General features: G+C 41.3%; 1 protein-coding gene and 1 long non-coding RNA gene across 15 annotated transcripts in view; one reads left to right on the top strand and one right to left on the bottom strand.

The window, feature by feature from the left end:
- The window catches only part of CEP350 (centrosomal protein 350), a 143,989-nt gene that overhangs the window by 120,765 nt on the left and 1,223 nt on the right, over nucleotides 1-22,001 (bottom strand). For 3 of the 11 annotated variants that reach the window (XM_039486122.1, XM_039486125.1, XM_039486124.1), the window contains exons 1-4: nucleotides 13,633-13,759; nucleotides 10,087-10,172; nucleotides 6,168-6,282; nucleotides 4,888-5,059 (exon numbers count right to left, since the gene is read on the bottom strand). In XM_039486122.1, the coding sequence (XP_039342056.1) occupies nucleotides 4,888-5,059; nucleotides 6,168-6,282; nucleotides 10,087-10,172; nucleotides 13,633-13,744 (485 nt within the window). In that variant the 5' untranslated portion in view covers nucleotides 13,745-13,759. Of the gene's footprint in view, nucleotides 1-4,887; nucleotides 5,060-6,167; nucleotides 6,283-7,837; nucleotides 7,882-10,086; nucleotides 10,173-13,632; nucleotides 13,760-17,776; nucleotides 17,941-22,001 lie in introns of those variants that run through there. The other 8 variants (XM_039486127.1, XM_039486130.1, XM_039486129.1 and 5 more) reach the window with 8 other exon arrangements.
- LOC120370861 overlaps nucleotides 18,006-22,001 on the top strand; it is an 18,068-nt gene continuing 14,072 nt past the window's right edge. For 2 of the 4 annotated variants that reach the window (XR_005584001.1, XR_005583998.1), the window contains exons 1-3: nucleotides 18,006-18,429; nucleotides 20,148-20,293; nucleotides 21,293-21,392. This is a non-coding gene — a long non-coding RNA (uncharacterized LOC120370861). The remainder of the gene's footprint in view (nucleotides 18,430-20,147; nucleotides 20,294-21,292; nucleotides 21,393-22,001) is intronic. The other 2 variants (XR_005583999.1, XR_005584000.1) reach the window with 2 other exon arrangements.

Here is a 22,001-nt window from a genome sequence, read left to right as displayed (position 1 = left end):
CAAACCTTACTTTGAAGCTCACAGCTTCCAACTGCCAGCCACAGCACATGGTCCTTCAAACAACCAAACGGACAGACACACACAAGCTCAGCACACAGCAAGTAACCTCCAAACACAAACTACAGACAACTACTTACCCCAAGGGTGCTGTATTTGCTCCTCCTTCACCTGGAGAACTCCCTTGCGAAAGTCCTTGTTAGCAGCCCTGTTCGCAAAAACCTATAGAATCACAGAACTGGAAGGGACCTTGAGAGGTCTTTTAGTCCAGTCCCCTCCACTCAAAGCAGGACCAAGTATCATCTAGACCATCCCTGACAGGTGCTTGTCTAATGTGCTCTTAAAAACGTTCAGTGATGGAGATTCCACAACCTCCCTAGGCAGTTTGTTCCAGTGCTTAACTACCCTGACAATTAGGAAGTTTTTCCTAATATCTAACCTAAACCTCCTATACTTCAATTTAAGCCCATTGCTGCTTCACCTATCCTTAGAGATTAACTAGAACAATTTTTCTCCCTCCTCCTTGTAACAACATTTTACATATTTGAAGACTGTTGTCATGTCCCCCCTCAGTCTTCTTTACCCCAGACTAAAAAAACCCAATTTTTTCAATCTTCTCTCATCGTGTTTTCTAGACCTTTAATCATTGTGTTGCTCTCCTCTGGACTTCCTCCAATTTCCTGAAACATGGTGCTCAGAACTGGACACTATACTCTAGTGGAGACCTAATCAACACGGAGTAGAGCGGAAGAATTACCATATGTACTCATTCATAAGCCGGTTCATTTATAAGCCGACCCCCCTCCCCAAGATGGATACGTAAAAATGGAAAATTTTTATAACCTGTTCATAAGCCTACCCTATAATTCAGGGGTCAGCAAACTTGGGCTCCCGGGCCATCAGGATAAGCCACTGGTGGGCTGAGATGGTTTGTTTACCTCGAGCATCCGCCGGCACAGAGGTAAACCTAAGTAAACAAAGTGTCCCAGCGCACCAGCTGCTTACCCTGACGGGCTGGGACAGCAACTGGTGGGGAAATTTTTTTTTGGGGGGGGGGGGGCAGGGGGAGAAGCTGGGAGTCAGGGGAGTAACCCCTGTGACCACCACCACATGACCCCATCCCTCACCCAGGACCCCCACAATCTCCCCATCCCATCCTTTCCCACCTTATCTTGGGAAGATGTCTCTGGCCTGGCTGGAGCTGCTCTGGCAGGCTGGGAAGTGCGGCCGCAGCCTGCTCCAGCGGGTCAGACTGGGCAGCGTGGCCGCAGCGTGCTCCAGCAGGCCAGGAGGTGTGGCCACAGCCTGCTCTGGGGGGTGGGGCCGAGCAGCATGGCTGCAGCCTGCCAGCCCCAGAGTTGCAGCTGCTGCGAAGGCTGTGGGGAGAGCAGCGTGGCCAGAAGCAGAGAGACTCTGGCCCCACCTCTTCCCTTCTGTCTCTGCTGGCTGTGCTGTCTCTCCTTGCTCCTTGTGTCCCACCTCTCCCTCTCTATACCCATTCAAAAGCCAACCCCCTGCTCTGGTGCTTCCCTTTTTTACTAAAAAAATTCGGCTTATGAACGAGTATATACAGTACTTCTCGTGTCTTGCTTACAACACTCCTGCTAATACATCCCAGAATGACATTTGCTTTTTTTTTTTTTTTTTTTTGCAAGTGTTAGACTGTTGACTCATATTTAGCTTGTGATCCACTATGACCCCAGATCCCTTTCCACAGTACTTCTCCCTAGGCAGTCATTTCCCATTTTGCATGTGTGCATTGATTGTTCCTTCCTAAGTGGAGTACTTTCCATTTGTCCTTATTGAATTTCATCCTATTTACTTCAGATCATTTTTCCAGCTTGTCCAGATCATTTTGAATGTTAATCCTATCCTCCAAAGCACTTGCAATCCCTCCCAGCTTGGTATCATCTGCAAACTTTATAAGTGTACTCTATATGCCATTATCTAAATCATTAATGAAGATATTGAACAGAACCAGACCCAGGACCAATCCCCATGGGACCCCACTTTATATGCCCTTTCAGCTTGACCGTGAACCACTGGTAACTATCTCTGGGAACAGTTTTACAATCAATCATGCACCCTCCATCTAGGTTGTATTTCCCTAGTTTGTTTATGAGACGGTCATGCAAGACTCTATCAGAAGTCTTGCTAAAGTCAAGATACACCACATCTACTGCTTCCTTCCCCTCCCCCACCCCCATCTACAAAACTTGTTACTGTCAAAGAAGGCTGTTAGGTTGGTCTGACACAATTTTTCTTGACAAATCCATGATGACTGTAACTTATCACTTTATTATCTTCTAGGTGTTTGCAATTTGATTATTTGCTCCATTATCTGAAATTAAGCTGACTGGCCTGTAATTCCCTGGGTTGTCCTTGTTTCCTTTTTATAGACTGGTGCTATATTTGCCCTTTTCCAGTCCTCTAAAATCTCTCCTGGCTTCCATGACTTTTTGAACATTTGCTGATGGCTCAGATCTCTCAGTCAGCTCCTTTGGTATTCTAGGATGTTTGCGTGCTATGAGGGCAGAATTTATTTAAGGTTTATTGAAGAGGGGTTGAATATGTGCCAATGGCAGGAGTACTGAGGTGACACTATTTTTCATCTAGGCTAGTAGGCTTAGTCCTTGGGCAAGTATATGTTCAAGGGAGCTTTTTGAAGCCATGTGCGTAACATTGCATACACACAGCATTTTCTATTTCTCTTTTCCCTGTTAAATACAGACCTTCAGGTATCACGCTCTTAGTAATGTATATCATAAAAGTATACAGGACATGCAATAGGACAGAATTAACAATCAGCACAAGGATAACAATTTGAATGCCCTGACTTGAGTACTTGATCTTACAATCTTCACAATGTAAAAAGCTAGTCTTTTTCATTTCCTGTACTTTAGATTTCTTTATATCTAAGTATATTTGGATGAGAAATGGATATTAGGTTGATAAGAGTTCATCTGCTCATGGTTTCCCGCCCTGCATTTGAAGTCAAACAATTTGATACACTGTTTTTACACCAAGCAACTGATGTCCGGGAAAGAATTATTCCAGATGGGGAACTAACAACAGGAGCAGTTTAATTAGCAAAAGAGCCCCCAGCCTGACAGGTCCAACTCTGCCTCCTATGTAGCCAACGAGGAAAATCCACAGTTGGAATGAGGAGCCTGCAGGCAAGATAGAACTTCTATGTTTGCTTACGTTTCATTTCTACTGGTACTGAGATAACATTGGTGCTGGGCCCATTATAAATAAAGAGATAAAGGGTGGGATTTTAAAAAAACAGTCAGTGGTGGCCTAATTCAACTCTTACTAAAGTCAATAGAAGTTTTACCATTGACTTCAGTGGGATCTGAGTTAGGCAGAAGTTCAGCACTTGAAAAAATCCTACACCTTATCAATTTAAACAAGTCATTCATTATGACTAGGGCCGAGGTTTGCCACAAACTGAGAAAAAAAGTAATGAAGGACTTATGGTGAAATGTTACAAGTCTCAGAAATCTTAAGTACTAACCAAACTAACTCTGCAGTGACAAGCTTGTTTTAGGTTTTTGGGTACATTGTAATCATTAAGTATTTCTCCCCACCACACACCTTCCAACTGCCCCCAACCAATATTTTCTTAAAGTCAGCAAGGTTCTCTGCACTCGTGCGCATGTGAGAGAGACAGACAGACAGAGAGTGTTCCCTACAACAGGGTCAGTGATCCCCTCCTGTTCAACACTCTCCTATGCAATTTTAAAGGTGTTTCTTTAAAGACTCCAAGTTTATGCAATAGTTTACCAGCTTGTCTGCTGACTTAACAGGGTGCAAAAATTCCACAAGTAAAATGTCAAGGAAGTTAAAAAATTTAAATTACATGAATACATGACAACAGCCAAGAAAAACTTTATCATTACTTATGATGTTCAAAAATAAATGAAGTGTCATGTTCTGTTGGTTATGGCAATAATAAAAGAGCTGGTCCTCAATCAAAGTCCTCAAAAGAGCAAAGAAAAAATGTTATCAAGATAGAAAACATTCTTTCTACATCACCAATATTATACATTAGAAAAAAGATTCTAAGATGAATCAAAAATAGGAAAAGTTGTGTTTAAAATCTATCACTACTGCCAAGAAGATAAGAAATAACTACTAATTCCCTATGACTTGTAATAATGCTTTCTACTTCCTCTGCTGGCTTTGCAACAGCAATTCAGCAGTTAAATAAAACATTTCAGTCTTTTTGATATCATTTGCAATACCAGTGCTGAAGAAGATTCTTTGGCTTATTCTGTACACTGTATAGAAAATTAAACTATTGGTAAAGAGTGGCAGCTCTGTTAAGGGCAGCCTTTTAAACAAGTTGTCATAGTGAGTAGTAACCATTAGGGCTGGAATTTTCAGAACAGTTTAAGGGACTTGAGTTCCTAACCCACTTAAACCCCTTTAAAAATCCAGTTAAGACAACTCCCTGATCTTTAAAAACAAATGTTTTGCCTCAATACTAAGAATTAAATGCTTGGATTTAGTAGACATTAGTATAATTACAGCGTATTATTTTACTATAGGTGGTTAGCAGAAGCAGGAGAAGAACAAGAATGAATTTTCAGCAACAAATACAACACTTTTGTGATATTCCAAATATTGGGGGAATTATCACTGAAGTTAAAGACATAAGAGACCTATTGGATCATTGCGTCCATCCTCCTGTAAATGGATGATAAAGCCCCTTATGCAACACATCAGACATTATACTTGCTCAATCTAAAACCAATCTAAAACCATTCTCCACCTGTTGGCAGAAAAAAAATAAACCCAGTCCTGAAGTGTTCATAAGAACACTGGCAACAGCTCTGTTCCAGTTTGTGTATTTCACAGTAAATGTCAGTTCTCTCTTGCACTAACCTGTATGAAGCCAAGGGTTCACGAAATTCCACACGGCTACTCTTTTTCACATTGCTCTCCAGAGTTGTAGCTCGAAGAGGACTGCGGGAGGACTTCTCTTTGCGTGACTTATTTTGGCTGGAGGACCTGGAGGCTGAAGCAGAAACCAAGGAATCCTCTAGGTACCTACCATCTGCAGGAAGAGAAGGCTCATAGCGCTGAGTGGTTTAGAATGCAGCTCTCTTCCGGTTCAATTAGTGCTCAAGAATAGTACTTAAGTTATCACCTTCTCTTCACCAGCAAGCTGTTTCAAGCTACCAGGAGTAAGTGGTAAACACTCAAGCAAATCATTGCACTAGTTCTGCATATAAAATTTCTAAAAGAATATTTTAAAAAATCATAACTGGGAATGATTAAGCCTAAGAGAGTTGATTGAATCAGAGAAATATAGAGATCCAACCAGTTTTCTTGCTGCTCTGACATGTCAATATAAAACAGTGGTTTTCAAACTTTTTGTATTGGTGACCCCTTTCACACAGCAAGCCTCTGACTGTGACCCCCCTAGAAATTAAAAATGGGGCGGGGGGGGATTTAATTTAATGGGGGCTCGGGGATGTCAGCCCCACCGAGCAGACTGCTCACACCCCCCTTGTAACCACCTTGTGACCCTCTGAAGGGTCGCGACCCCCAATTTGAGAACCCCTGATATAAAACCTATGAGAATGCCAAATGAGTTAAATTACAACTAACCATAGGGGCTGAATAGGGATGAGGAAAACACTCTGCAAATAGAAACACATTTTTTCATAAGTGGTTTAAGTTCTAAAAGTAGCATTAGAATATGATTTTTCCTCTTTTCATAGCCTTGTTGTCATGATTACAATCACTCTAAAAAGGCAATATAAGGGCATTTATCCTTGAAAGTGAGCGTTGTGAAACTATTAAAATAAGTTAACCAGTTAAAGAAATGTTAAAAATTTAGATGGTCACTCCAATGTAATACTACTGTTGGAGCTAGCCATCAGCGTGTGTAGCTGTTAGCTGGAATGCCGTAGAAACAAGGTAACAGACTATGGCAAGCACAAGTTGCAGCAAAGCACCCTTCTAGTGAGTTCCAAATGCCATCACCAGATAGGCAGCATATTTTTTTTTTCAGGACAATGTATTCAGAAGAGAAACATTGCTCCAACTTTCTCTCAAGTTCATAAACAAAGGAAACCAGGAAAAGAGGATTAAAAAAATAAAAATGATACTACTAAGAAAGACTTATTCTTACCCTGCCCTATATAAGTAATACACACCTTTCCTGCTTATTTTCCTAGTAGCACTGGCAGATGGTTTCTTGGCATCCATGACAGAATCAAACACTGCTGTGCTGGTAGGCGCTACCTCCAGTTTATTCTCAATATGACGCAACTAGAATTTCAAGACACAAAACAATATTCAGGTTCATTTTTCAAATGTTGAGGATACAACTTAAAAAAAAAAAAAGAGTACAGAACTCCTCTGGCTTTCATAGTCAGAAACAATTACAGGGAAGAACAGCTTTAAAAGTCTGGTGGTATAAACTTCCATAGTCTTGTGACCAGAAACATTAGATGATGGAGATTAGTACAAAAAAGATTATTCAAATTCAGTTCTGTTGACTAAATCTGTTTCCACAAGTGGGTCATTGCCAACAACAGAATTATACAAAATGCCAAAGGTCTTAACACTTGGCCTCATTGAAACATAACCACTAAGAACGAAAACACACTGTATTCTATAATGCTCTACTCTAGAGGTAACACGAAATAGGATTCCACATATAAAACTGTACCACTTCACTCAGCTATTAAAAATGAGAGGGGTAATGAACATATAGATAAATTCCCTAAGTTGCCAAAGAAATTTAGCATCTTGATATCACTGTATCCCAGTTTATAGAAAATGTAGCATTGCATCATGAGTATATAGCTTAAGTTCACACGTCATAGTAGTAATTCCATGGTTGGTGCAGTACATATGGAACTATGAAACACATGTATATTGCTTCAACAGCCTCTATCTCTGAAGGTAAGGAGAGGACAGTCAGTTCCTTTAAAATGATGAACAGAGGTATCTCACTCTACAGCTCATATCTGCAGGGATTTGGGAGATTTTCAAACGTAAGCAGTGACTTTGAGTGCCCAACTTTGACATTGTAAAGGGGTCTGGATTTTCAGAGGATGGGCATTCATTACTTTCTGAAAACCAGTACACTTTAAAGTGCCAAAATTAGGCACCCAAAATCATTAGTCACTTTTGAAAAACCTTGCCCTTGATATTTACTAGCCCTAACTAAGGTCTTCAGGAGAAAGATTCTTTATAATATTCAGTTTGGTGAAAGCTGACATGTAATTTGGTGGCCCAGGATTACTACAGAGCTACCAGTTGGCAGCTTATGTGCTTTCTGGGGTTGTAAATTCTTTGGGGAATGGACTGTCTTTTTGTTCTGTTTGTGTACAGTGCCTAACACCAGGGGGTCCTGGCCAATGACTGGGGTTCCTAGGCACTATGATAATACAAATAAAGAAATATTTAATATTAGTTAAAATCTTCAGTGTAAAAATATCATAAGATTCTAGTTAACATTTACATCTTTTATGCAATAATTAAAAAGAAATTACAAAAATATTTAGCACAAGTTAGTCAGAATGGTATAACAAATGTATGGGTGATACAAACAATACTATTCATTGATAATGGTGTTAGTTTTATAGTAGCCAAGCAAGACTGATTTTTCATTAACCTCAGTTCTGAGCTTCTTGTAGCACTAAATTACATTGTCAGAATTGCGGTCCAAAGCAATAAGAACATCCATCATCTTCATGCCACCAACCACCTACCCCATTTTTTATTTTTATAACCATCAAACTATGGGGAAAATAAGGCATTAAATAAAACTGCAGTGGCCATTAACTGATTTCAATCCAGAAAAAATTATACTTACTGTAGCTTTAGTTTGAGAAAAAGTATCCCAAGCTGTGGTTAGATCTCACAAAACAAAAATAAAAGAATAAAAACAAGTTTCCTATTAATTCAAGTAACACAATGAAACAAAACATTTTAAAACAGTTTTGCATGGCTCACTAACTAATTCCTTTTAATGAATTCATCCCAAACTTTGAAACTCCTGTGTGTGGGATAATTATTATACAGCGTCATTAAAACACATCAATTCAATATTATGATTTTCTTTAAAAACTATATTTTTAACAAAAAAAAAAATCAAAGTTAACAAGAGTTACATAAGTTAAGCTGAGTTTCTTATTACAGCTAAAGCCAGAACTCCTATATATTTTAAAAATCTATAGCAAATTCATTACCCATGTGACACACAAATATCTATGGGGTTTTTCCATTATATCTCATGCTTTGAATTTTTATTTATTATATTTTTATTTATTTATTTTACAAACAGGCTATGAATATATTGTCAGTGGAAGCTCCCATTTAGACTACAAGTTGTCAGCTTGTTACTCTTAAATACCAATTCATATATTTAAGCGTCACAGGTTACATATACAATACATATAGCCAAGATTTCCAAAGAATGGGTGATAGATTCATAAGCTTTACTTACTTCACCTCTATAAGCTAAATTTATAAAGTTAACTATCTTCACAAATCTAGTAATATGACCAAAATTATTGAAATAATATTTAAGTACGATCTTTTTCCTTAGACTATATTGACAAGCACTTTGTAAAAAGAAGTCAGCTGTAAGTGTTGCTAAATGTAATTACATGTTACAGTAGTGCCCAAAAGCCCCAATCAGGATCAGGGCTACATTGCACTTAGATTTCCAGAAAGCCTTTGATAAGGACCCTCACCAAAGGCTCTTATGTAAATTAAGATGTCATGGGATAAAAGGGAAGGTCCTTTCGTGGATTGAGAACTGGTTAAAAGACAGGGAACAAAGGATAGGAATAAATGGTAAATTCTCAGAATGGAGAGGGCTAACTAGTCCTCAAGGGACAGTCCTAGGACCAATCCTATTTGACTTATTCATAAATGATCTGGAGAAAGGGGTAAAAAGTGAGGTGGCAAAGTTTGCAGATGATACTAAACTGCTCAAGATAGTTAAGACCAAAGCAGACCGTGAAGATCTTCAAAAAGATCTCACAAAACTAAGTGATTGGGCAACAAAATGGCAAATGAAATTTAATGTGGATAAATGTAAAGTAATGCACATTGGAAAAAATAACCCCAACTATACATACAATATAGTTGTATGGGGGCTAATTTAGCTACAACGAATCAGGAAAGAGATCTTGGAGTCATCGTGGATAGTTCTCTGAAGACGCCCACGCAGTGTGCAGTGGCAGTCAGAAAAAGCAAACACGATGTTAGGAATCATTAAAAAGGGGATAGAGAATAAGATGCAGAGTATCTTATTGCCCTTATATAAATCCCGTGGTACGCCCACTTCTTGAATACTGAGTACAGATGTGGTCATCTCATCACAAAAAAGATATACTGGCATTAGAAAAGGTTCAGAGAAGGGCAACTAAAATGATTAGGAGTTTGGAACAGGTCCCATATGAGGAGAGATTAAAGAGGCTAGGATTTTCAGCTTGGAAAAGAGGAGACTAAGAGGGGATATGATAGAGGTATATAAAATCATGAGTGATGTGGAGAAAGTAAATTAGGAAAAGTTATTTACTTGTTCCCATAATACAAGAACTAGGGGTCATCAAATGAAATTAATGGGCAGCAGGTTTAAAACAAATACAAGGAAGTTCTTCTTCACACAGCGCACAGTCAACCTGTGGAACTCCTTGCCTGAGGAGGTTGTGAAGGCTAGGACTATAACAGGGTTTAAAAGAGAACTGGATCAATTCATGGAGGTTAAGTCCATTAATGGCTATTAGCCAGGATAGGTAAGGAATGGTGTTCCTAGCCTCTGCTTGTCAGAGGGTGGAGATGGATGGCAGGAGAGAGATTACTTGATCATTACCTGTTAGGTTCACTCCCTCTGGGGCACCTGGCACTGGCCACTGTCGGTAGACAGGATACTGGGCTAGATGGACCTTTGGTCTGACCCAGTATGGCCGTTCTTATGTAAGATATGGTTTTAGCCTTTGACTCAATTAAGACAAATTATATCTACAAAATTTACAATACAGTACAAAATATTACACTATCTAGGATAAAACTGCTTCTAAAGTAAAGCGATACAACAAAGCAAATCCATACCTCTGAGGGAATCCCTGTTCTGAGTGTGCCTTGGGTTTTGTAAAGGCACCTCCTTCGATTTGTTGCTCCACATCCTGTTAGTTTACCTACAAACAGAAACATTCACTAAGGACCAAAAGTATACAAAATAAAAGTGAAGAAAGATCTCTCTTGTCTTGATCAATAAGACCAAAGAAAATGTTTTACCTTCAAATTACCTTTTGATACTATATACATCACCAGTTGGATCAGACAGGCAACACTGAGAGACCAAAAAGGTGACTACAGCTTGTAATTCTCTTAAAAAGGAACAAGAGTGAACTACTACTGACAACGGGAGACACTGTGAATAAGAATGTTTACAAAGGAGGCTGAAGGCGACCAGAGACAAAAATCCAGAAGGTATGAGGTAAGGCCTCTAACACTATAATAGATTTCAATATAGAAAGACAGAGAGAACCTGTCAGTCCACAGCAACAAGCGCTCCACTGAGTCTGCAGAAATTATAAGACGAATCCTGATAAAGAGGCTACATTAACAGGGAACCGAGGAAATAAAACACAGTCAAGAGTCATCCCTAGAGAATTTTGAAAAGCTTTGAAAATGTCTGGCCCTGCCAATGGATGAATGAAAGGAACAACTGACACATGTGCCACCTTAGCCTTTAAAAGAAATAAGGGTCTGAAGTCTGACTGAGATCGAGAAGCATGACAATAAAAGTAATAATTAGACAATTTTTTTAAAAGAGTATAAGACGACTCAATATTCAGTGACATCTTTCCAAAAGCTCCAGAGAGATGACACGATTTAAAGGCCAGAAGAACACAAAAAGTAGTTTCTTGTACAGGTCTGCTAATGAATTCAAGTACCCCCTCTAAACCCAAACAGTTAGAAGCTATCCTTAAAGAGCTTCGGGTAGGGTAAAACCAAGAAGATTAAAGTTGACAGAGGAACAAACTTTGAAGGTTAAAGACCGGTAATCATCCTGCCATTCTGGGTCATCTGACACTAAGGGTTCCAGAAATTCCTCAGGTTGATGGACCTCTGTCCTGAAGCCAATCTAGGGATTTATATAGCCCACATTATTGTAGTAGTATCTTAGTATCTGAAATGGCTCTTCCTGTCACTTCGGTGTGAAGCAGACCCCCATGTAGACCCACTTCCACAGAGCAGTGAAAACAAATTTTTAAATAGCTGTCTTCAGAGGAATATATACCATATATATTCGATCATAAGCCAGTTCGTTTATAAGCCGACCCCCCCCCCAGATGGATAAGTAAAAATGGAAATTTTTTATAACCTGTTCATAAGCCTACCCTATAATTCAGAGGTTAGCAAACTTTGGCTCCTAGGCCATCAGGATAAGCCACTGGTGGGACGAGATGGTTTGTTTACCTCGAGCGTCTGCAGGCACAGAGGTAAACCTAAGTAAACAAAGTGTCCCGGCATACCAGCTGCTTACCCTGACGGGCTGGGACAGCAACTGGTGGGGAAATTTTTGTGGGGGGAGAAGCTGGGAGTCAGGGGAGTAACCCCTGTGACCAACCCCCCACATGACCCCACCCCTAGCCCAGGACCCCCACACTCTCCTCATCCCATCCCTTCCCACCTTATCTGGGGAGGGCCAGGGGAGGATATTTCTGACCTGGCCGCAGCCTGCCCCGGGCGGGCCAGACCGGGCGGCGCAGCCACAGCCTGCCAGCCCCAGAGCTGCAGCTGCTTCAGAGGCTAAGGGAGAGCAGTGGAACCACAGTGGTTCTACAAGCTAAGTTATCTCTATCTCACACACACAGCTAAACACAATTAAAATACCTTAAAATTATTTACCAAAGGTTGCGTAAAGAGGAACATTTGATGTGGTCCGATTCAGGTACAAGCTTAATATTCCTACACCCGCCAAGTATGACAAGAAGGTAGAAACTGAAAAAGGTAGTGCAGTCAATAACTTATAACCTCGGACCTTGAACATTCAGTGCTACGAAGCACGGCCCACACTGCCTCCAACAGAAATAGCTTTAAGGATAGTCTAGAACCTTGTCAAGCAAATGCCTGGATTCCAAGTGAAGGAATACACAGAGACCCTCTAGGAAAAATTACTGTTTATTGATACCCAATGAGGAAGAGTTGTTGTAATAATGGCCTAATTGTAAGCTCATCTATAAACAATGAATGAACGTTCATAAATTGTCACAATGTTCTGTTATATAAAATTGTTTAAGAAAGACTGAATTAATTTAAACAGAAAGGGATTTACTGATCCCATTCAAGGACTGTGTTAAGAATATAACTGGTAAATCAGAGATGAAGAGGACTGGAAATGAATTAACCAAAAAATTAATGTGTTGAATTGGACCTACTGGTGGACAAAATAATGAGAAGATGGACTATTCCACCCTGCACTCCCTTACAAAGAAAATACCTTTTGCAAAAATTAGCAGAAGCAGCTGCTCTCTGCAAACAACCATTGCAGTGAGCTTTATCATCATGGCTGCCATACCTACTGTCTCTTGGGACCCCCAGAACTTCTTCATCCCGATCCTCAAAGATGTACTAACCAGACAGGGGCAGAGAGTGAGCCAGATAACATCCCCAGCTCCAGCTAAATCCCAAATATCATCTGGGTTGTGAGACTTTGTCCCCCACAGATCCCCCCAATTATGTCTCTCTCCTTTTTCCTTCCGCCTAATAAAAGTCCAGCTTAGCTGACCAAGACTGTGTATTCTGCAACACTGCTGTGTGCTCAGAGAGGCAACTAAATGCAATGCCCTAAAAACCCCAATTCTGGTACAAGTATGCCAAGTCTCAGGCCATGTCTACACTTACCATGGACAGATTTTGCTACAATTGCTGCAGCAGGGATCGATTTAGTGGGTCTAGTGAAGACCTAAATTCCCTCTAAGCCATGCAACTGCCTATTAAGCCCCAGGCAGGGGCTCAGAACTGCAGAAGGGAGAGAGGCCTCTCCCCCAGCATGGACCTGCCGTGGCCGGGCGAGAGGTGCCCCTCCCCGCTGGCCCATCTCAGGCCCACCCGCAGCCAGGGAGAGGCACTTCTCCTCCTTCCCCAAGCTGCTGTGGAGAGAGAGAGGGCTAAGGAGAGTCCTTTCTCCCACCACAGCCCTGGGGCAGCCCACACACAAACCCCACACCCCCAGCCAGAGCCCTCACACACACACCCCGCACCTCAACCCTCTGCCCCAGTCCTGAGCCCCCTCCCACACGCTGAACCCCTCGGTGCCACCCCCACCACATTAATTTTGTTATGTGCACCAATATGAAGGTGATGTGTCAAATATCACCTCCATATTGGTGCACACAACAAAATTCATTCTACACATGAACGTAAAAAATTAGAGGGAACACTAGCTGAAGACCCACTTAAGTGACCGCAAAGCACTCTCCGGTCGACTCCGATACTCCACTGGAACGAGAGGAATAAGTTAAGTCGACAGGAAAGTGTCTTCCGTCAACACAACGCAGTGTAGACACCGCAATAAGTCGAGCTAAGCTACGTCGACTCTAGCTATGTTATTCACGACCTGTAGAAGCATAACTTAAGTCGACTTACCCCGGTAGTGTAGACAAGGCCTCAGAGTGGCTGACAAGAGAATGTGCTCTGCCTGTATTTTTCCAGCAGTAAGTATGCAAGTAAAAGTCAACACCAGAGACAGAAGCTGCATTTTCCATCTTTGCTGTTCTTTTCTTTTCTCATTTGTGTGTCTGTCTTGTTTTGTCTTCTAGGAAACAGGATCAGACTTTAACAACAAAAGCGCAGCAGCACCACCAGCCCATTCCAACTAACTTCTCTTTTCCCCACAAAGGACAAGTTATCATCATCTTTAATACCACACAAGAGACAGTCAAACAAGGGTTTTTTTTTTTCCCTTTAAAGACTGTCTCCAGTTAAAGGGAAAGGGAACAATGGATATTTTTAAAATGAAAGCCTAATTTAATGTTTTACATTTCAAAACCTTTAATTGTTTTCCCCTTCTTCTTTGTATCGCCAAGAAAATATTAAAAGAATATTTAACGCTGTTTGCACCATGGTATTAAGCATGCTGAAGTCTCTGTGTACCAAACCCATAACCCGGTTTAACACTATTTAATGGTGGACAGTGACTGGTTTATGTTAACACCTTTGACTCTGGGCCCATATATTCCACCTACATTAATACAACAATAATATCAGTAAGAAACAGACATTCAGAAAACTTTAAGATGTTGAACACTGTTTTCAGTCACAGTGTATCAGAAGCTTTCCCCCAAAATCCCAAAGCACATGACTGATTTTAGCACAGTGAATTTAGGCTTTCATGTACATAGAGCTCAAAATAATATAACTTGGAAAGTATGTTTTTCTTTCATGGATAATTTCTCTTCTGCTGTACCAACTTGATAGCTAGCATTGTCTGCTATACCACCTTTATGGCTAGTATCTGCATCCTGGAAAGAAAATGCCACTTTTATCTACAGCAATAAAGAACCTAGAAATCTTCCCAAGACTTGACCATACAGTTCCTGGCATTACAAATCATCTTCCTCATTAGGAATGCTGACATTTGCTGGATTTTCATTCATGAGAGTTGTCTGTATCTATTTAACAGGAACAACAACTTAAAAAAGGAATCATACCTCTGTCTGATTGATTTTTACCTACTATTATTACATGTAACATGTAATATTAATAATTGAAGATTAGAAGAAAAAAACTTTCATTTTTGCCGTTTGTTTACTTTTTGTATTTGACAGCACTTTGGTTGAAATCTTGGACCCCCTGAAGTCAATGGATATTTTGCCATTGACTTACATGGGATCAGGATTTCACCCTCTGTTATTAGTCAGTTTCAACTGACCTGGTATAGTCAATGAGTGAAACTTATTTCCCACTTTGTTTGTGGTTCTTTCACACAAGTCTTTCAACCAAATACTGTACCTGATTCTGCAAACTTGTGCCTGTGCGTAACCTTACTCACTTAACTAGTCCCACTGAAGTCACACTAGACAGAAGTCATCAGAATATTTCAAGTTTGTAACACCTGTACAACTTGCAAACTCTTATGGCCATGAGTAACTTTACTCATATGGATCCCAATTCAGAAAAGTACTTCAGCACATGCCTAATGTCTTGTCTGCACTAGGAGAGTTTTGCCAATATGGTTATACCTGTACTGTTAACCACAGGCGCCAACTTTTCCTGGCACTGGTGGGTGCTTGACACCCCTGACCTCACCCCTGGCCCAGCCGTGTCCTGACTCCACCCCTTCCCTGCCTCCTCTTGGCCCAGCCCCACCCCCATTCCAACCCCTTCCCCAAAGTCCCCACCCCAACTCCACCTCCTCCCTGACCCTGTTGGACCCTTTCCCCAAATCCTCACCCCAGCCCCACCTCTTCTTCAAGCGCACCGTGTTCCCCCTCCTCCCCACTCCCTCCCAGCACTTTCCAAGTGCTGAGAGCTAGGGGGAGAAGCAGGGAAGGCACACTCAGGGGAGAAGGCGGAGGTGACCTGAGGCGGGGAGCTGCCAGTGGGCTCCAGCCCCAGAGCACCCACGGGGTCGGCACCTATGCTGTTAACTGGCAAAACCCATCCACTGTGGACAGTTATACCAGTATAGTTTATGTCAGTTCAAACTAATATAAGCTATACTAGTGTAATTGTGTCCATACTAGGGCTTATATTGACAGTAGCTGGTAAAATATGTTGGTAAAGTAGTCACACCTCTAATTGACATGGTTATACCAATATAAAAGTTGTAGACAAAGTCTAATTTTAAGTACACTAGTAATCCTACTGACTTCAACTGGTACTATTCTGAAGCTTAAAGTTACGCTTAAGAACATAGGCTTAAAAACATTGCTTCATTTGAGGCAAGAATGGTCCCATTAAAATCAACGGAATATTCATGTGAGTAATCTGATTCATGGGTGTGAGACAAACAAACATTCTTGACAATTCTTAAAACAACTTTAAATTGTATTCAAAACACACCGCATATATTTGTTTTAATAGCATCTCTCTTTGCTCCAAAAAGTTTACTGTGTTAGTGTAGACACACCATTAACATCATCATTTTAGTAATGAAACTGTTTTAGTGACAAAGATTGTATGAAGCAGCTAGTTGTTTCACTTGCCCTTATAACAGGTTAGTGCGTCAACACAATATCACAGTTTGACAGAAACATTTAACTGAATCCACACACAGTGTGCCTTACAAATTTGGATGCATCAGTACATTCTGGGACTCTTAAGGCATAGTATCTATCCCAGATTGCCCAGAATTTTTGCTGAGAGCAGAACTTTTAGCCATTTTTCAGATGAAAGGTATTGTATTATGGTTTAAACTGAAAGTGAACCAGAAAGTAAAATTGACCAGTCTAGATATAGATCTGCACAAATTCAACCATACATTAAAATAAAAACCTATATTTCCAGGCACTACAGGGCTTGTCTACGCAAGAAAGTTTACCTGCTTTAATTATATTAGTATAGTTAAAGTAGGATAATTCCCCACCACAACTGTGGATGCAGTTGTTATACCAGTATAACTTATTCCCTTAGGCCTTGTCTACACTACCATTTCACAGCACTGAAACTTTCCCACTCAGAGATGTGAAAAAAATACCTCCCTGAGCAATGCAAGTTTCAGCACTATAAAGTGGCAGTGTAGACAGTACACTAGTAGCTACTCCCTTGGTTGGGGTGGCTTCTTTACTGCACTGAGACAGCTCTCTCCCAGCACTGGCATCACAACTACACATCGCTTTATCACTGGTAGTGAAGACAGACCCTCACAGAAAGGGAAGTAAGCTATACCAGTATAGCCAAACCCACATTAGCGGTTGTACTAGTATAATGATATTAGATATTTTTTTTAAAAAGTATCACAACTCAAAATCACAGTCACACCAGTACAAAATCCGTGTAAAGATCAGGCCACAAACAAATAGCTTAACCAAAATTTGTAAAATGCCTGCTGTGTTATGAGTGCATGCAAGGTGTACATACAGATATTGTACATTCAAAGCATTCCAACACTTTTGTAGACAAGTGAGGACAAGGTTATGAAAGTCAATCCACCACCAAACGTACGCTTGGTATTTTAAAACAAGGTTTTACAAGCCTAATGTTAACACAAGGGGTGTGTGGGGCTTTAAATAGATACATTTAAAATGAAAAGTGGCTGTGAACATTCAACAGCGTTCACCACCCAGATGTCATGCCCGAGCATGGGAAGCAGAAAGGGAAGTGGGCTAGGAAGAGCCGTGATCGAGGCTAACCCAGTTTCATTTTCCAAGCGGAGCAGAAGCAGAGTAGCCAGCCCCCAGACACAGCTGAGCGGGGCAGCTAGGTCAGGTTTCGCTCACGGCGGGTTAGCAGCCCGGCAGAAAGCGCCGCTGGCTAGTGCGGGGCATGGCCCTACGGGAAGGTCTCTTTAAACAGGGAATGACAGCACGGCCCGGAGCCAGGGCTGCCCAGCACTATGGAGACCCGGGGGCGGAGGTCCAGTGGGTCTGGCAGCGCTGGGGGCGAGTCACGGCCCGGACACCGGCCCTACGAGAGATGGAGCCCCTGAGCCCGACCCCAGGGCGTCCCACCCCCGGGGCTCCACCTCGCCCCAGGAGGCCAGGAGCCGAGGCGGCCGCGGGGCGAAGCAGGGCAGGGCCCGGCTGAGGACAGGCCGCTGCCAGCCGCTCTCCCACTTCAGGCTCCTCACCTGAGAGTCGCCGCCGCCGCCTCCCACCCCGGGGGCAGCTCCCAGCGCATCCTGGGGGGGCTGGGGGCCCGGTGGAGTTAGCAGCACCCCTCGCGTTGCTCCTCCACGGGCGGCTGCGTCCCACTCTGGGCCCGGCACGGGCTCAGTCACCTCAGGAGAGCTCGCCGGTCGCCATTACCGGCCAACGACTGACACGGAGCGGCGGCGGCAGCGGCGCGGGGCAGGGCGGGAACAGCCGGCCACGCCTCGCGAGAATGGCCTAATCTATGACCTTCCAAACATGGCGGCGCCCCTAAGCATTCCTGCCCAAACGAGACTTCGGCCATATTGGGTGTGGCACAGCTTCCTGCATACCTCAGGGCGCACCTGCCTCAGCTGCGATGTAATACTCGGGCACTGACACCTCTCAGCTTTAGATCTGACAGAAGGCAGGGCTACCATTTGGAGGGACAACAGCTGAGCAGTGAAGGAGAGGAAAGATTCCCCACAAAACGTGCTCCAAGAGTGGCAATGGTTTGAATAGATCCTCAGCACCTGGAACCAACTATTTCTCCTGCCCTTTGTAAGGGATGTAGGGGTGGGGAGCACCCCTACAGCTAAGGTTGAGACACAGCGTTTAAGACCTGGAGGACATCTATTGCAGAGCTGGTGTGGTGTGTATCTTAACCCTGGAATGGCAGCTTTTCAGGGGGTTAAGTTTAGATGTGTTCAGTGTTTTGGAACAAGACAAGTTTGGTGGGTGCTGCCTTAACCCTATGTTAAAGTTTTGGGGCAGTGAATCCAAAAGTAGATCCACAAAAGTAGCGTAGGCTCCTAACCTCCATTAAAATCAATGAAAAGGGCCCTACCAGATTTCACAATCCATTTTGTTCAATTTCACAGTCTTCAGATTTTAAAATCTGAAATGTTATGGTGTTGTAACTGTAGGGGTCCTGACCCAAACAGGAGTTGTGTGGTGGGGGTGGGAGAGTTTACAGTAATGCTGGCAGGATGCTGTCTTTAGCAGCTGCTGGCCAACTGCTCAGCTCTGCTCTCCAGCCACCCAGCTCTGAAGGTAGCACAGAAGTAAGGGTAGCAATATTAGGACCCCCTACAGTAACCTTGCAAACCCCCCCTCTCCCACAGTCCACTTTTGGGTGAGGATCCCCACTTTGAGAAACACTGATCACCCACATGAAATCATGGTCTTGTGTGTACTTTTACCCTGTACTATACAGATTTCACAGGGGAGACCAGATTTCACCATCCACAAAATTTTTCACAGCACGGCCCAATCAAGTGGTGCTGTAGCCCAGATTCATTAACTGCAGCCAACACTGTTGTGTAAGAGCGGCAGCTCACCCCTAGCACAACTCAAATAGGAGGACTGCAACCAATGGCATCAGTGGTAACAGCCGTGCTCTTACCCAAGTCTTAATGGAGTCTTCAGGTAGTATAGGGCTAGTCAGTTTTTCAAATAAGGACATTATTTTAGATCTATTACCCTAAACCTCTTTTTCCCCTCCCACTATGATTTACTCTTTTTAAAAAAATGGAACAAAATATTCAGGATTATTCCCCATGATTTTATTTCCCCCTTTTTCCTCTTCCCTTTTCAGGGCAAAAATCAAATTAAGGAAGAAACCAGGAAAAAAAATCAAATATTTAAAAAAACTAAATTAAAATATTTTCCATTTCAAAAATGATGTGCAATTTTTTGAATGAGTGAAAAGTTGTTTTTTTGAAACCCACAGAACAGAAATTACTTCAAAATTTAGTTTATAATTTTTCTCCATCACTTTTTGACCAACTCTAGTTTTTACATAAATGGCTATTAGAGTGAAAGAACAATTTGCTTTGTAAAGGCTCATCCAAATGTTATACAGACAGAAACCTGCCTGAAACTCAGTCTACTTCTGATGCCTGAATAAATGGTGCAGGGTTAATAAACCTGGGGTTCCAGGAAGTCTACATATGCCAAATCTTTGAACCTGCCTCCTTACACCAGAACAGGGAGTTATTTTTCCAACTTTTATATCTACTAAAAAAATCATTCTTATAAGAACCACTTAATTAAAAAAAAAGACTAATTAAAGTGACTGTCTCACTGAGACCCAGAACATAAGGTTTAGGCAAATAACAGGAAAAAAAATTATAAAAAGTAGGAGTACAGATGTTTACACCTTTTTTAAAAAAATTCAATTAAATATTTGTGAAGAAATTTAAAGTTAATTCTAAGTGAAAAATGTAGCAAACAAGCAGTTTAAATAAATACAATGAAAACTGAAGTTAAGTTCTTTCACTTTTAATAAAGTTTCATTAAAAATGCAGGGAAGGGGAAATGTTTAGGATATCATTTTTATAATACCTCTAATACTTCTGTACCTTGCAGGATTTTTCTCCCCCTCGTCATAGGTACATTATAAAAAGAGAACTGTATTTGAAAAGCAGGCATGTGATAACATGCAGCTATAGAATCATAGAAATGCAGGGGTCAAGAGGTCATCTAGTCCAGCTCCCTGCACTAAGGCAACACAGGTAAAGTATTTCTTCTAACACTGAAGAAGGAAAGTCATTAGAAAAGGAAAAACAGCATTATTGATAAAGAGCCAATTGTATATATACAGGCATGTGGGCACATGCTTGCTTCACTTAAGGGCTTCTACCTACAACTTTATCCACTTCCATCATGCTACTTGCTTAAAGAAACAGTATGTCACCTAATTTGAAAAATGAGACGACCTCATTTCAACTCCATTCTTGATCAACACAGAGGCAGAAAACTCAGAAGAGTTTTACTTTCAGTTTTAAAAAGTTAATAGTATACTATTCAGCATAATCTCATGTGTCACTCCAATAGGTATTTTTATTGCTTGACACATCAGGACCAAGGTGCATGAGTCCAAAGTTTTTTGCTTTGCTAAGCTTCCTTGATTCTCAGAATAAATTATAGTCATCATGTGGATGCTAATCTTTTCAGGGTTTTGTGTGGGTGGGCGGGCGGGCGTTTTTTTAGTGCACCGGAATATTTTAACATGGGCAAAACATTTTTCCCTAGCCTCACTCTGAATCATTTTGGCTGAAATTTTCCAAACAAATTCAGCCCACTACCGACAACCAGCATGGAAAATTTCAGCCCAAACAGCTGATGTTTGGCAAAGTTATAAGCAACTGGAATCCAGCGTCTTATAAGATGATGTGTTGGGCAACCTTAATAGGCAGTGACACAAGCCCTGCCTCTAATAATACATGCAAAAGACCCCCAACATTATGTTAAAAAAACGTTAAGGTTGCAAAGCCAAGCACTCAGTACTTTGAAAGTGTTAGAATTAAAGGCTGCCCATTCAACATTCTGTTCCCTCCTGCATACGTAGTACGATAATGTTTAATTACATGATTGTGTACTGTATTTTCCATATGACCATGCCTCATTCAGTGCATAGCATGGGCTTCAGGGTGTCTCAAATGTTCACACCAACAAACATCTCTGTCTTAAAATTTAAAAGATTTTAAAATTATATGTATCTGTTTTGCCAGAGGAGGAAAAAAAAATCCCTGCCAACAAAGACAAAACAGATATCTCTAGTGGGGAAAAGGAGCATGATCGTGATTAATTCCCTCCTGACTCCTGAGAAAGGTAGCCCAAGCACCAAAGTGACTATTATTTGTATTACCAAAGTGCTTAACTGTTCTAGCCATAAACCAAGACCTCTTAATTCTGATTATATCCCATATAGTCACCTAGTGTTTGCTTAAATCTGTTGCTTAATAGTACTTTACTGGCAGATCTCTTCACCTATTCATCACTTGCTGTAACATATTGCCTCAAATTGTCTTTGAACGTAACATTTTATTTTACTCATTAGCAGTTAATTTAGTTCCTCACTCTTCCCTCGTTCTCCAGACAAATAGGGTGCATTAGAATTTACACTGAATAGGAAAGCCACTAATTTAGCTTCTTTATTTTCAATCATTATACAAAGATCCCCTCTGCCCTGACTTTGCTTCTATATTATTCCCACATTCTCAAAATGTCAGGACTTTTCTATGTAACAATGGAATTCAATTATAACTCTTGCACAAAATCTTAAAGCAAATGATCAAAGAATATAATGCTTCCAGAGTCAGCTTTCATGTAAAAAAATTAATAATTTGAGACAACATAACACCTGATAAATTAAGGAAATTTAATTTCTCTTGTGAAAATTAAGCTCTTTTCAATTAAATTTGCTAAAATTATTAGCCT

The sequence above is a fragment of the Mauremys reevesii genome, linkage group 8 (assembly GCF_016161935.1).
Source record: "Mauremys reevesii isolate NIE-2019 linkage group 8, ASM1616193v1, whole genome shotgun sequence".
NCBI lineage: Eukaryota > Metazoa > Chordata > Testudines > Geoemydidae > Mauremys > Mauremys reevesii.
The sequence above is the reverse complement of the archived record's forward strand: the minus strand, read 5'-3'. Positions and strand labels throughout refer to the sequence as shown.